The 14,452-nt window shown below is 50.8% G+C and overlaps 1 protein-coding gene across 8 annotated transcripts in view; it reads right to left on the bottom strand.

The window, feature by feature from the left end:
• Positions 1–14,452, bottom strand: part of GPR161 (G protein-coupled receptor 161) — a 58,298-nt gene that overhangs the window by 7,198 nt on the left and 36,648 nt on the right. For all 8 annotated transcript variants that reach the window (XM_033198765.1, XM_033198763.1, XM_033198764.1 and 5 more), the window contains 3 exons: positions 10,221–10,945; positions 4,237–4,341; positions 1,286–1,405 (listed from right to left, as the gene is read on the bottom strand). In XM_033198765.1, coding sequence (XP_033054656.1) covers positions 1,286–1,405; positions 4,237–4,341; positions 10,221–10,945 — 950 coding nt within the window. The remainder of the gene's footprint in view (positions 1–1,285; positions 1,406–4,236; positions 4,342–10,220; positions 10,946–14,452) is intronic.

The raw sequence follows: 14,452 nt of genomic DNA on the forward strand, positions 1-14,452 counted from the left end.
AATCTGCTTTGCCAGTGAAGCGAATGACCATTTTCCACCTCTGACCTCTGTGACAACCTCTCCATTCATTCTGAACTCAGGGAGGGGTGTGGAGACGAGATGTGATTAATTATGAACCTAAAACTCTGACAGAGGCCATATTTATTTCCATATTCAACATTTCTGAAGAGCCTCCTTACATGGCACAGCCCCTGGACTCCACCAAATCCACAACCCAGTCATGTTGGTTGGTATCTGGATGGCTCTTGTCACTCTCCTAATCAGCATGTCTGGATGGGAAATGAATTCCAAGTTCCAGAGTAAACAACAGCGCTGGGGGTGAGCGGGGAAGAGACGGAGTGGAAACATAGGGATTGGTCTGCGGCAGAACTCATTCTCCTCACAGGACCCAAGGGCCATCACTGCTGTAGGAGCGATGGACAAGCACACTAGGGCCAGTGTCAGATCCAGCCCCACTCTTAGCTTCCAGCTTTCAATCCACCAAGGCCTGGAAGCTCAGAAAATAAGGAAGAAAGGGAGACCTGGAGCTCTTTAGATGCTGTTTCAGAGCACCTCGCAGAGGTGTGATTACCCGAATACAGAAGAAACGGTCCTCTGGGAGGTAGCATACGGTGGTTAAACACATAGGCTCGGCTCGGACAGACCTAAAATCACTGGCAGGTTATTAATGCCTCAGTATCTTTCCATGTCTGTAAACCTGGGGTCATCATGCAGTCTACCTCACGGACTTGTCGGGATTTTGAGTTAAGACATGTAAACATCCAGCACGGTGCTTGCACACAGCAAGAGCTAATCGAGGGCTGTCATTCCTGATAAGACACAGCGAACAAAGGGCAGGGCTGAGACTCACACCAGGTCTGTGTGCCCTGAAGCCCATGCTCTTTCTTCTGCCTACAATGCTGTCCCCTCACTCCTTGCGCTCACTCCCACACTCATTGGGCCATTATTTCATTTTCCACAGGAGGAAACTGAGGCTCAGGGAGAGCAGGTTCAGTTATAACCATACCTCACCCAGGATCTGGGCTGTGTGTATGAACACATGTGGGGTGTGTGTGTGTGTGGAGTTTGACAGCCATTGTTTGCGTAGGCTTCGGTGCTGCTTGCTCTGAGAGCTGGGTGCCTAAGGACTTAGGTGAGACCAACAGGGCTGGGAGTAACCAGGGAGTGGGCAAAGGGATGGAGCCCTGGTATATTCCGGGATGGGAGCCGGTCTGAGCCAAGGAATTGTCCAAAATCCTTTCTGTTTCCCTATGTTTTCTTGAAGCAGTCAGTCACAGAAACCAACCTTTGATTTGTTCCACTTCATCCTCAAATGTCACTGAGCTCCTTCTCTTGGGTGGGCAAGTGCAGTGAGAGGGAGGGTTGTCATCAGACGTGTAGTCCTCAAGCAGCATCATATCTGTCCCTAAAACAATGGGCAGACTGCACATATATCACTACAATCCAAAGTCTTCCCGGCCTCTTCTCCCCTTTCAACACCCCGTCCACCCCTCTCTCCCGTGCATCCAAAGCCATCAGCAAGGGCAGCTGACTGTGCTGCAGCACACACCCAAGAAACACCCACCTGTCATCCTATTTCATCGAGTTTGCAGACAGCCAGTGGGGCTGCTTCAGCCACACAAAAAATGCGGCCAAGTTATCTGAAGTAGGGGTTGTGTGCCTCCGTGGCCAGACCCCAGAAGCATGGCACCTGCCAGCCCAGCATGGAAGGGAAGTGGGGAGAAGGGCCGAGTGGAGGAGAGGGTCCTACTAAAAGGAACTTGATATTCTGAGTGATTCTTCTTACAGTCTGAATTTCTATCACCACAGTTAAAATATGTTGTACTAAATAAACATTTAAAGCTCCAAAATGTAGAGTTCTTTGGGGATCAAAAAATAATTGACAAATATACCCCTAAAAAGTGAGGAAATAAAGAGAGAAGGTCAGGGAAGTCCCCCTAGAGATAGGTGGGCAGAGCAGGCAGAGGGAGGAAGATGGGGCAGAGGGAAGGGAGGGAAGGAAGGGCTGAGATGGGACACTCAACAGTGCTCTTGCCCCACACTAGGGCCAGTGTCAGATCCAGCCCCACTCTTAGCTTCCAGCTTTCAATCCACCAAGGCCTGGAAGCTCAGAAAATAAGGAAGAAAGGGAGACCTGGAGCTCTTTAGATGCTGTTTCAGAGCACCTCGCAGAGGTGTGATTACCCGACATACAGAAGAAACGGTCCTCTGGGAGGTAGCATACGGTGGTTAAACACATAGGCTCGGCTCGGACAGACCTAAAATCACTGGCAGGTTATTTAATGCCTTAGTATCTTTCCATGTCTGTAAACCTGGGGTCATCATGCAGTCTACCTCACGGACTTGTCGGGATTTTGAGTTAAGACATGTAAACATCCAGCACGGTGCTTGCACACAGCAAGAGCTAAATCGAGGGCTGTCATTCCTGATAAGGACACAGCGAACAAAGGGCAGGGCTGAGACTCACACCAGGTCTGTGTGCCCTGAAGCCCATGCTCTTTCTTCTGCCTACAATGCTGTCCCCTCACTCCTTGCGCTGGGGCACCTGCCACGTGCGCTTCAGCTTTCGACATCGCATGCTCAGAGCAGCCTCTCTAACTCCCCTACCCATAGCAGCCCACCGGCTCCCACTCCACTGGGGCTTCCCCTTTCACAGCTCTCGACACATTTATCATCTTTCAAAGCCAGTTTTATAGAGATGTAATTCACATGCCATGTAACCGACTCATTTAAAGTATACAACTCAATGAGAATTGTATACTTTATAATCTTTATATACTTTACAGCTCAATATTTTATGAACTGAAGCTTCCACAACAGTGGCAGTTCACCACTGTGCCCCCAGCACCTGGCACAGGGTCCAGCCAAGGCAGGAATGTGGCAAATATCTGCTGAATGAATGAATGTTGCAGTGCCTCTGGATCCCTTTAGTTGTCTGAGAACAGAGAAGCAGTCTGGGGAGTAACAGAGACTTTCCTTAAATCACACGAGGGACTCAGGCCTAGAGGGCAGGGTGTGATCAGTGCTTCATATGACTCCGTGTGGTGCGAGGCCCTCTGGGTTGCCAGGTAAGAAATTTTCCAAGGAAAATTCTCCATGACTAAGAGAGGTCACGGACTGGTCCCGGTGCCAACCCCAAGGCTCACTCCTGAGTTCCATGACACAGGCTCAGGCGCAGCCCTGGAGCACTCACGGGGAACAGGAAACACAGGTCAAGTCAGAGGTGATTTTTCAAAGGCTCCCAAGGGCAGAGAGATGCAGGAGCTGGGAGCGGCAGACCCACCGCCAGGCTTGCGGCTTTACGCTCCCGGCTTCAGCAGCACTCCCTCCAGGTGCCAGTGCACCAAGAGCCAGACCAGGGATGGGCAGCAGGTGTGGCCAGATGCCCTGGCTATTCCTCAGCAATGTGGAGCCATGGGTGCGGCTGACAGAGAGGCACTCCCTGCCTCTGCCCAGGGCTTCCTGCGGCTCTAACAGCATGCTTCCAGCACAGGATACAGCATCTGCAGCTCCCACATCCCCACCTCCCCGGTGCCATGGCTCTGATGCCAGGTAGCTGACCGCTCAGACAAGGAGCAGCCCTGGGTTTGCAAGATCCTTTAGGCAGAGGCTAAAGGGAGGGCTCTGCAGGACTTGTGGTGGAGATGCATTTCTACAGGGAGACTAAGTTTCATACCAAAGGACATGGAGTGAGGCGACACGGTCAGCTGACCTTGCTGGAGGGCTCCCTCTGTGCCAAGAACAAGATGAGTGCTTCACATTCATTAGGTCTCTCTCAATTCTCACAGCTGCCCCGTGATGGGGATTAGTATCCCGATTTCACAGATGGGGAAAGTTGAGGGTTTAGGAGGAGATCATGCAACTTGCTTGAGATAACACAGCTCTTAAAAAGCCAACAGGAGACGGAAGACCAGGCAGGCTGACTCCGAGGCCCTTCTGGGCCAGTGCTTATTATCATCATTTCTCATTTGAACTTTGCAAAGGCGTTCACTCACTCTCAGCCCCCCACCAACACGGTGTGGCAGAGAGAACAGGAACTGAGAACCCCATCTTGTAGAGGAAGAAACTGAGACACAGGAAAGCTGAAAAGTCAAAACCATGACTGGAAACCCAGACTTAGACTCTCACCCCCCACCCACTGTGGGAAAGGCCCCTCGGCCCGCTCTTGAGCCTGCACTGGGGGAACGACATGGGGGAAACGCAACAGGCGAGAGGCTTATAAAGCACACAGGTTACCTGAGTCCTGGGAGCAGCTGAAGCCAGTGTCCCCCGTGCTGCTGCTGTGCCCCAGGGGCTGTCCACCTGCCATGAGCGCCGTGAGGTGTGGGGACAGGCCCAGGTCTGAAAGACAAAATTGGCATTGACAACACAAGCACACCCTGCAAGGAGAGGCCCCAGCCTCCGTTTCCCCACAGACTCATCTCCTGCCCTCCTGTTCGCCCTTGCAAAACTCACTCTCAACTCCCTGAAAGACAGGAGAACTTAGCTGCTCCCTCCCAGCTCGCCCCTCTTTTCTGTCCCACTGTGTCAGCAGCACTCACTGGGTTCCCCCAAAGGGAACTCTCCTGACAATGTCAAACACCACCAAGGTGATGACAGAGGGCCAGGGAGCAAAATCAAAAAACAGACAAAACAGAACACCAAGGCAGGCAGGAGGGAAAATGTGAGGTGAGAAGATCTTCCTGTTAAAGATGGAGGGTTCCACCCCACACTTACCTCCTGAAATCCTACTTGAATTATCAAAGAGGGATTTTTAAGAGGCTTACACCCCAAAGGAAGGAGAGAATTTTTGTCAGCTGGAAAGCAGATGGGTGAGAGTGATAAGCTGACCTGGAATGGAGAACTGAGGTTGGCAACGGGGAGGTTTGGGAGAAGCAGGCTTCACCAGGCTCCAAAAACTCAGAAACGGGGTTGGGGGATAGGGGGCCAGGAGAGAAAGTCTCCCCAAGAAGCAGCTGGCCCTTCTACTGCTCTTCCCCAGGCTAGGCCTCGGGCGCCAGACCCCAGTGTTGGTAGAAGACGACAGTGAGCCCCGGGCACAGCTGCACCAGAAGTGACACAGTGAAAACTGAGGGTATTGTGGAATTTACGTATTAAATAATGGGACCCTGGCCCCTTGTCCCACTTAACCTGGCCTGGAGACTGGAGAACTCTTCCCTGGGAAAATCCACCAAGCCTAGAGAAAAGACTCACAGGCACTGAGAGTCAGGTGACTGTGAAATGGCCCTGGCAGACCAACCCACCGTCAGGAAGCCTGCCTGCAACCCCACCACTCAGGGCTTCCCTGTGGCTTTCTAGGCCCTCGTTATTGGAGGTGAAGGGGTGCCCAAGGATCACTAGACATTTAAGGGAAGGTACTAGCGTGAAAGACAGAGATGGGAAAAAAGAAAAGAAAAATGGACCTCAGAGGATTCAATGCAGGGAGCTTAAGAAACCAAAAAATATTACAATGGGTCATCCTCAGAATGTTAGGAAAACAAAAAAAGAGCTGCAGGCTACGAGAAAAGGAACATGGAGATAACAAAACGCTCTTAGAAATTAAAAACGAAGCACAAGAAGTCAAACTCCTCAGATCTCATGAAGAAGATCCACTGCCTGGCAGATTCTGTGATCTGTCGTAAAGGACATTCTTGCATTTTATGATACACTCACAGATAGGAGAAGACCCCATTCCTTCATTCTACCCCAATTCTTCAGAGGTTACAAGGCAATAGAATGCACTTTCTCCTTTCTTCCCTGTAGCCAAAGAGGACATGGGGTGGGCAGGAGGGGCAGTCACAGCAGGCTGCTCTCAGAACTTCCCTCTCCCTGCTTTTGGGAATCCTGCTTTTGCAAGGGGCCTTCCCCTTGACTGGGGGTTACTGTAGGGAGTGGGGACCAAAAGACCCCACACACGACCACCATCCCCCCAACGTCTCGGCCTGGGAACATGACTGTTCAGCAGGAGGCCTGGCTTAGGGAGCAGAGCCTATAGGGGCATCGCCTGCCAGCTGGGATGGCTGAAGCCGCAGTGGGTTTTGGACACCATCTCTGAGGCTGTGGTGAAGGCCAGGAACATGTCTTGGTCTGCACCAGTGGGAGGAATGGTCTGAGCCAGGCCAGTGTGGCTCAGCTAAAAGGTCTGGAAACGGGGCAGACAGGTGGCATCCCTCTCCTCTGTGTTTATGCAGCATTTACCAGTGGAGGGTGGAGACAATTACCCCGAGATTGTTCACATGAAACGCTATATTTACTGGCTGAGCCCAATCCAGGCCCTCAAGAAAAAAGCACAAAGGCACAGGCTGGATGAATCAGGTTTGTGGCTCTCCAGAGGCATGCAGTGGGCAAAAGTCACAGTGCTCTGAGAAGCTGAAAGAACAGGGGTATGATTTAAATTTGCAGGTACTTTGAGGTAACTAGAAGACCTCTAAATGCCACACACAGCAAAGGAACTTAGGAAGGCAAGGGAGTGAATCCAAAGGCTCTGGGGTCGCCCTCCCTGCCCTCGAGCTAGGCCCTCTCAAGAAAGAACCTGGAGCGAGGAGCTCCTCACTGACTGAGGAGTCAGTGTCCTTCACAGGAGATAACGGGAAAGGCTCTATGCCCAGGAGCTTCAAGGGTCTTGCAAGGGTGGCATTTGGGGGGAGTGCCCCCTGATACTGCCTGGGCCACCCTCCCTGGCTGGGTAGAGGGGTGGTGCTCGGGTTCTTCAGCCTTGGCTAGACTGAAGGTTCTGGGTTGGCCAGCGGAAGGGCGGGTGGAGGGGCTGCCTGTGCTTTCTTCTGAAGTCTCTTCTTGACTCCCATTGCCAGTAGCCACCAGTCAGCTTTGAATTGTGCTTTAGCATCCTAAGACCACCTGGCAGCATTTAGCAATGTCCATGCAGGGCTGACCTATCGGCCACATGGTGGCGCTGCGTGGCAACCTCCAGGAAGTCCAGAGCTCTAAATTCCTAAGTGACCTTCCCCGTGGGAATTGGCTACGGAGACCTCACAAGCAGAAGGTATTTGGTGGCCCAGTGACATCTGGCACCCAGGGAAAGCCTAAGATTTTGTACTCCCTCACTCTGGGACAAACAGAACGAGAGAAGCAGAACCACTGATTATAGCTGAAATCTGTTAGATAGAAAGGACACACTGTCAAGTGCCCAGGAGACTCCTGACATCCAGGTCAGCTGGGAAGCTCCAGAAATGTGTGGGATTCTGTTTCTGCCTTTGCTCATATGCACTACTTTTAGGAGAGCTTATTCCATTTACTTTGGTTAAAACTTTCCAAGTGCCCATACAAACTGAGAGGAACAGAACCAAGAAAGAACCTCCAAGCTGCTGCTTGCTGGCTTTGAGACAGATCAGATCATCCTTCATGCCTCTAGTTAACACTAAGGTGAGCCAGTGGCAGGGGAAGTGATTAGGGTTTCAGAATCTGCTACATATCAATGCCTTGCCCATAGAGGGTATGGTCGGCCCTGGCTCAGACAGAGGGACCAGGGACACAAGGCAGAGGCCAGGGCTCTCTCCTGCAGTCAGAAAGCCATGGACAGCTCAGGGTGAGTGGCTGGGCTGGGGCACCACATTCTGCTTTGGTTCCCAGACTCTTACTGATGCTGCTGCCTCCTCCTGGGATCAGCACCTTCGGGGAAGAACAAGAGAAACCATCCCCCACCCCCTCCCCAGCTCCCATTCCGCGGAAAGGCCAATGACTTGGAACCCATCCCATAAGCTCTTCAGCCCAAAAGCATCCCACAAGCCTGCTTTCCCTCAATGAAGACGAGACTGCCAGCTGCCTGGGATGTGCCAAACCAACCACAGCTGGTGTTTTCCGCCTGTGCTCACAGCTTCACCAGCTCTTCTAGGACACCTGCAAGTGACTTGCATGGAAAAATCTTGGCCCCAACAGCAGGTGTTTCTTTTTGTTCTATGAACCGTTTCCTGCTCCATTTTCTGTCCTCATTTTTTTTCCTTCCTCATTTTAACTTCATTGATGTAGAAAACATCTATTATTTTTTCCCTAGAAGACAAGTGACTTTACAAAACCTGAACTAATACATTAATCAGTGAGATGAAGCCCAACATTGAATGGACTGCTGGGTCCCAGGTCATATGTGAAAATGTGGACTTGCAACTGGCAGCGATGGGCATTTCAGTGGTTAAAATTCTGAGATACACAGACATTTTTTTTCCTATGGTTAAAAGTCCCAGACTTCCTTCATCTCTTGGAAATAAAACTCCATCAGCCTGTGAAGTAAATCAGTGATGCCAGTGTGTCTCATCGCCACATGGAAAGGATCTCCTGTCATCATTGCCACTGGGTGTGCATAATTAGAGTTATTATTTCTTTCACCCTCTTGAGAAGAAAAGTGGAAGAAAGACCTCTCTACTTCATGAAGAGGAGAAATTAACTAGAGTGGTTTAAAGAGTTGCCCAAAGTCATCTGGCAAGAGATGAGGCCTGTGGTCTGAGCTGAATGTCCTCCAAATCTCTCTCCCAGTGGCTTGGCCAGGTGATGGTCTCCCTTCAACTTGGCCCTAAAAATCCAGCTACTTGACCTCAAAACTACACAGTAAAAATGCTTGAGGGAAGATCCACAAATGTGTCCTGAATCAGTGGGAGAGGGCCAAAGAGGAAACATCTCAAAGTATCATCTCAAAGTATCTCCTCAGTTGTATTTACAAATTACAATGGGAAAATCAGCAGCTTTACTGTGGAGAAAGCTGACAGGCACCACCTTAACCGAGAGATCAACGGCAACACAACTAGCAATAAGGCATATTGGCATATGTGCCCTCTGCTGTGATGTATAGGAAGGGCACATCATCCCTGTGGCATTCTTGCCAAAAATGGATAACCGCATTCTAATCTTGAGAAAGCATCAGATGAACACAAATTAAGGGGCGCTCTATAAAATACCTGGTGAGTACTCTACAAAGCTGTCGATGTCATAAAAGACAAAGGAAGAATAAAGGATTGTCAAAGATTGACTAAAATAATATGGGATCCTGAGCTGGATCTTTGGACAAACAAAGGACATTAATGAAAAAACAGGTGAAATCTGAATCAAGTCTGTAGTTAGTAGCACTGCCCCAATGTTAACGTTTTAGAGCTGATCACTGTGCTATGGTTTTTCAGGACAGTAACACGAGAGGAAGCTGGGTGTGTGGGAATTCTCTGTAGTGTTTTTCCAAGTCTTCTTTAAATCTAAAATTATTTCAAAATAAAAAGTTTTAACAAAAAATGTAACTCCTAACTACAGTAATTCCTCCAGGTCCCATCAAAGATGGTGGGATTGTGTCCGGAAACCTGTGCACACTGGATCAGTCATCAGAGAAAGGAGCAGCCTCGCAATACGAGGCCATGTTTCAATGGAGGGCTGGGGTTTGGCATGGACACCCCCTGGATTGTCTGGGACCATCTGAGGAGATCACTGATCTGTGAGTAGGAGGAGGATGGTTGAGGAGGAAGACAGCAGCTGAGGTGGGGAGGGGGCGCTGACAAGAGGAAACTTTGAAGGAAAGGATGTGGATGTGCCAAGAGAAGGTGGCTTGGTCCAATGCTTGGATTCTTTTACCTCTAGTAAACAAGTAAATATACCCCAGGCCTGGCGTGGTGGCTCACGTTTGTAATCCCAGCACTTTGGGAGGCTGAGGTGGGTGAATCACTTGAGGTCAGGAGTTTGAGAACAGCCTAGCCAATAAGGTGCAACCCCGTCTCTACTAAAAATATAAAAAGTAGTTGGCTGTGGTGGTGCGTGCCTATAATCCCAGCTACTTGGGAGGCTGAGGCACAAGAATCACCTTAATCAGGGAGACAGAGGTTGCAGTGAATGGAGATTGTGCCACTGCACTCCACCCTGGGCGACAGAGCAAGATCCTGTCTCAAAAAAAAAAAAAAAAGAAAGAAAGAAAAAGAAACTATACATACTCTGGAGGCCAGAGGGCCATGGCTGGGGTTTCCAGAAAGCAGATTTCTAGACCATGGTGTCCCCTGCCCGATTCTTTTGGGATGCATACCAGGGCACCAGGGAGCTCTGCTGGCCTGGTCAGCATGGCCGCGAACTGCTGAGTGACAGGAAGCTCCCTGGGAATCACAGCAGAGCCTCTGGAATGTTTCTTCCCAAAGGAAATCTGTGCTTTGAGCCCCACCACCAGTCAGCCTGAGAACTCACCCATAAACAGGCCAGCGTGGCTGAGAGGACCACAGATTTCATCTGCCTCGGAGGGACTATCCTAACAATGCCCAAGTTACCTGTGATCCTGTTGGAAATGCTGAAGAGCCTGGAAGTCCTCTGTCGTTGCACAAACGGTTCCCGATAATACCGGTCCCCAAAGCACATGCCCAGTAGTTCTTTGCGAACTGTCTTGTTCCAGAGTCCATAGATCAGGGGGTGGCAGACAGCGCTGGCAAAGGACAGCCATGTGGCCCAAGTCTCCAGGCTCGGGGAGACAGAGCTCTTCCCCCAGAGGGCCTCAGAGGCGATGACAACCATGTAGGGACCCCAGGTGACCATGAAGGCACCGAGGACCACCAGGATGGTGATGAGGGCTTTGCACTGGTTGGCCGAGTAGACCACACCCTGAAAGGCGTTCCTCCTGCTGCCTGAAGAGGAAGTGGAGGTGCTGGAGTTCTTCCTCCCGGTCCTCTGAGCATCCTCCTCCACGATGACGACTGTGCCACAGTGCACCTTGCGTGCCTTGACCCTGGCCACGCGGAAGATGAAGCCGTAGCACACCAGCATGACCAGAAAGGGGAATAGGGCACACCAGATCTGCCAGAAGGCCGTGTAGCCAGGCTCCCGGTGCCAAGCAGCCACACACATCCATTTGAACTCGTCAAACTCCACGGACGACCAACCAAACAGGGGTGGCAGGCAGCCGATAAGTGCATGAAGCCAGATGTAGACAAGTGCCATCACAGCCCGGTTCCCTGTGATTTTCATGGGGTACACCATGGGGTACAGGACAGCATAGTAGCTAGAAAAGGGATGGAGGGAGGCAAGAGAGAGAAGTCAGCAGAGAGAAAACTGCTGCTTTCCTGCGTCAGGGGCTCCCATGACTGGGCTGGATGTTTCTAAAAGCAGCACCTTCCCCCAGGTCTCCCCAGACAAGTTATAAAGACCGCATCATGTTCCACAGCTCTGCAGAGCTCTTTAACAGAGAAGAGCTCAACACTGGCAAGACACAGAGCTCGAACCTTCCTGTTTCCAAGTCACCACACCAGAGCCCACTCATATTTGGGGGTGTGGCCAGTCTTGAGATACCTACAGGGGTCCTAAGGGATTATGCATTGGGCCACATCAGTTCTGCTGCTGTTGACATTAATCCATTCAGATCAGTTTTCAGAGGGATCATCAGAACCAGAATGATGTTGAAGGACTACGGGCTTCATTCAATCAATGGACATTTACCAAAGGCTTGCGATGTGCCAAGCACTGTGCTATGTCCTAGAAATGCAGTTGAGAAGATGTGAGGGAGGCAGACACCTGAGCCAAGTATCAGGGCCTGGAGTGGTAAGGGCCATATTGAGTCCTCACAGCAACCGTGAGCGTGGGTATGTCATTATCTTCATTTTACAGATGAGGAAATTAAAGCAGGGAAAGGCTAAATAATGCACCCCAGACCCATGGGAGAAAGACATAAACCCAGGCAATCTGACTCTACAATCCCCAGTGCACACGCCCAGCAATTCCGTGTAAGCCTTCTTGTTCCACAGTCAAAGGGGCGGTTCCAAATCACTCAGTGCTGCTAGGAAGGAGGTGGGCCAGGAGTGCTCTCAATTCAAACTGGCAGGCTTCCGGTCCAGCACAGAAGGTCACAGCAGGCTCCTGATGCAGGTGATGCTCCAGACCCAGGTCTCACAGCGTTGGAGGCACTGACCCAGGACCACCCCAGGCAGAAAACTAGCCTGGTGAGGTATTGAGATGTGAGTGAGCACCATCTCAGAGGGGAGGCTACAGGGAGTTCCACCTGGCAGGAGAGAGAGTGCAGGATGGAGAGAGGAGGAGAGAAGCAGGCCGGGTGGGCATGGCCGGGGCATGTAGGCCCAGCTAAGGACTGGCCCTTTCATTGGAAAGGGTAGGAGGACTTAGACCACAGGGCTGAAAGTCAACCACCACCCTCCCAACCCAGACATTTTATCCAAGGGAAATAGGATGTTCCCATGAGGGCAACATGTGGAAGGGACGGGTGGCCACACGGATGCCGCCTGGCACAGGCAGGACGTTGGGAAATGACTGTGGTTACGTGCCTCACACATCGCCTGGGAAGCCAGCTCCTCCACAGGGACCGCCCTGAGTCACCCTTGGGCCCCAGCAGCTGAACTGCCACGTGCTAACTGGAGGTGCTGCCTCCTTGGTCTTCCTAAGCAGGGGTGAGCCTGGGGCTGCTCTGAGCTGCGCCTTGAGCCCAGGCCAGAATCTAGCCTGGAAAGAGAGCATTTCCAGCTGTGGGGCCTGAGGAGAAGGTTGCGCAGTGATTAGGGTGTCGATTACTGTCTTTCACTGCTATCTGGGCTTGCATTTTGCAAAGGCCATGCAGCCCAAGGGAAAAAGCATGCCTTTGGAGCTGGAAATTCAAGTTCAGATGGAGGCTCTGATGTCTACTAGCTGTGTGACCTCAGCCAGCTGATGAACCTCTCAGAGCTTCAGTTCCCTCATCTAGAAAACGGGAATTGTGGCACCCACATCACAGGTCTGCTCCTAGGAACGAATGAGGAAGAGCACGGAAAAGGCCCGGATGGTGCCTACCCTTCAATGGGGGACTGGCCATCGACCTTTCCCCCATCCTCCTTGAGGACAAAAGCCCTACACTGCTCCTGCTCCTGCGATGACCCCCACGGGACACTGGCCCTCCTGAGCCCTGGGGGGCGAGCAAGCCACACGGTAGTCTCCTTCCCCTTGTGGGTGGCCTGCTGAGACTTGGACCGTCTGACATCATGCTGGCAAATGAAATGTGAGGGGGTTGCTAGGGTGGGACTGTGGGGAGGGGAGAAGTGGGTCTAGGAAGGTTTCCTTCACTTTTCAAAAGAAACAAGGCAGAGATTTCTATTTTTCTCTGTCCCTTTACGGAGCATGCAGACACTTCATCCTCAGTCACCCCGGGAGTGTACGGCCGGCTGTGGAGCCAGGCCTGGTGAATGTTCACCATAGGCCTCCTTCCACCAACCCTGTTTGGAGGCCATAAATATGATTACAATTAATGTGCTGTCCTCTGCCAGATTTCCTTCTGGCTCTTCTCAACACCCAGTTATTATTATTACTTTATGGCAAGACTTCTCCTTTATTGTAACAAATGGTACCCACATAACTCACTGACTGAGGTTCAGGCACAGGCAGTTCCAGTGTGACATGACACTGATTTCTCCCAGCTGCATCCTGAGTGCCATCAGGAAGCCGGGGCAGTGAAGCTGGATGCTGGCTCAGTCAAGGTCAGCCTCCTACAGGCAGAAAAGCCCCACAGGCACAGCCCTGCCCATGTACAGCTATGTCCTCCAGGGGTTTTGTTTTTAAGTATGTTTTTGATGGGGGAGGGGGGCGGATAAAACGTATGTACATTGAAATGCACGCATCTACACCTCTATCAAGATACAGAACATTCCATCCAGGGGCAATGGCTCCCATCTTGTAATCTCAGTACTTTGGGAGTCCAAGATAGGAGGATTACTTGAAGCCAGGAGTTTGAGACCAGACTGGGCAACACAGGGAGACCCCATCTCTACAAAAAATAAAAAACAAAATTAGGCAGGTATGGTGGTGTGTGCCCATAGACTCAGCTACTTGGGAGACTGAGGTGGGAGGAAGATTACTTGGGCCCAGGAGGTCAAGGCTGCAACGAGCCATGATTGCCCCACTGCACTCAAGCCTGGGTGACAGAGCAAGACCCTGTCTCAAAAAAAAAAAAAAAAAAAAAAGAACAGTCCTACATCTCCTAAGAAAAAAATGGGTATACGTCTTCTCAATCACAGATTTATAAAGTTGTTTTTTGCAGCAGAAGGCTCATTTAAGCCTAGTTGAAGACTCAAGGGAAAACAACAAAAGCAACTCCCGATTCCTATGTGGGCTAATAACACAGACCAAAAGAGAGGGGTTTTCCTTTGCTCTCTATTCTCTTAACTGTCTTCTGAGGCTCTCGATCTTTTCTCCGACAACTCATTTTTAGACATGAGCCCAGTCACGACCCTTGAACCCCAAAGAGGCTTTCATGATGTCACAGGTAACTGAAAAGTTGTAATGTGAGAAGGGGCTTCCGATGCTTCAGGCTCCTGCCACAAGACCAGCCACTTTGACAGCAAGCCCTGCTCTTAATAAGTTGTCTTCAGTGAAAACAGAAACAGAATCTAAGCCAACTTCACCTAACGGAGGGGCAACATGCTAACTTACATGGAACAGTCTCCTAAAAGCACTAGTCACTTTTGCTAGCACTACTCATCCCATTGTTCTAGATACTTTCATGTACTGAAATTCTGTTTTCAGACCTGGAGTT

This window comes from Trachypithecus francoisi, unplaced genomic scaffold, assembly GCF_009764315.1.
Source record: "Trachypithecus francoisi isolate TF-2019V2 unplaced genomic scaffold, Tfra_2.0 Lachesis_group5, whole genome shotgun sequence".
Taxonomy (NCBI): Eukaryota; Metazoa; Chordata; class Mammalia; order Primates; family Cercopithecidae; genus Trachypithecus; species Trachypithecus francoisi.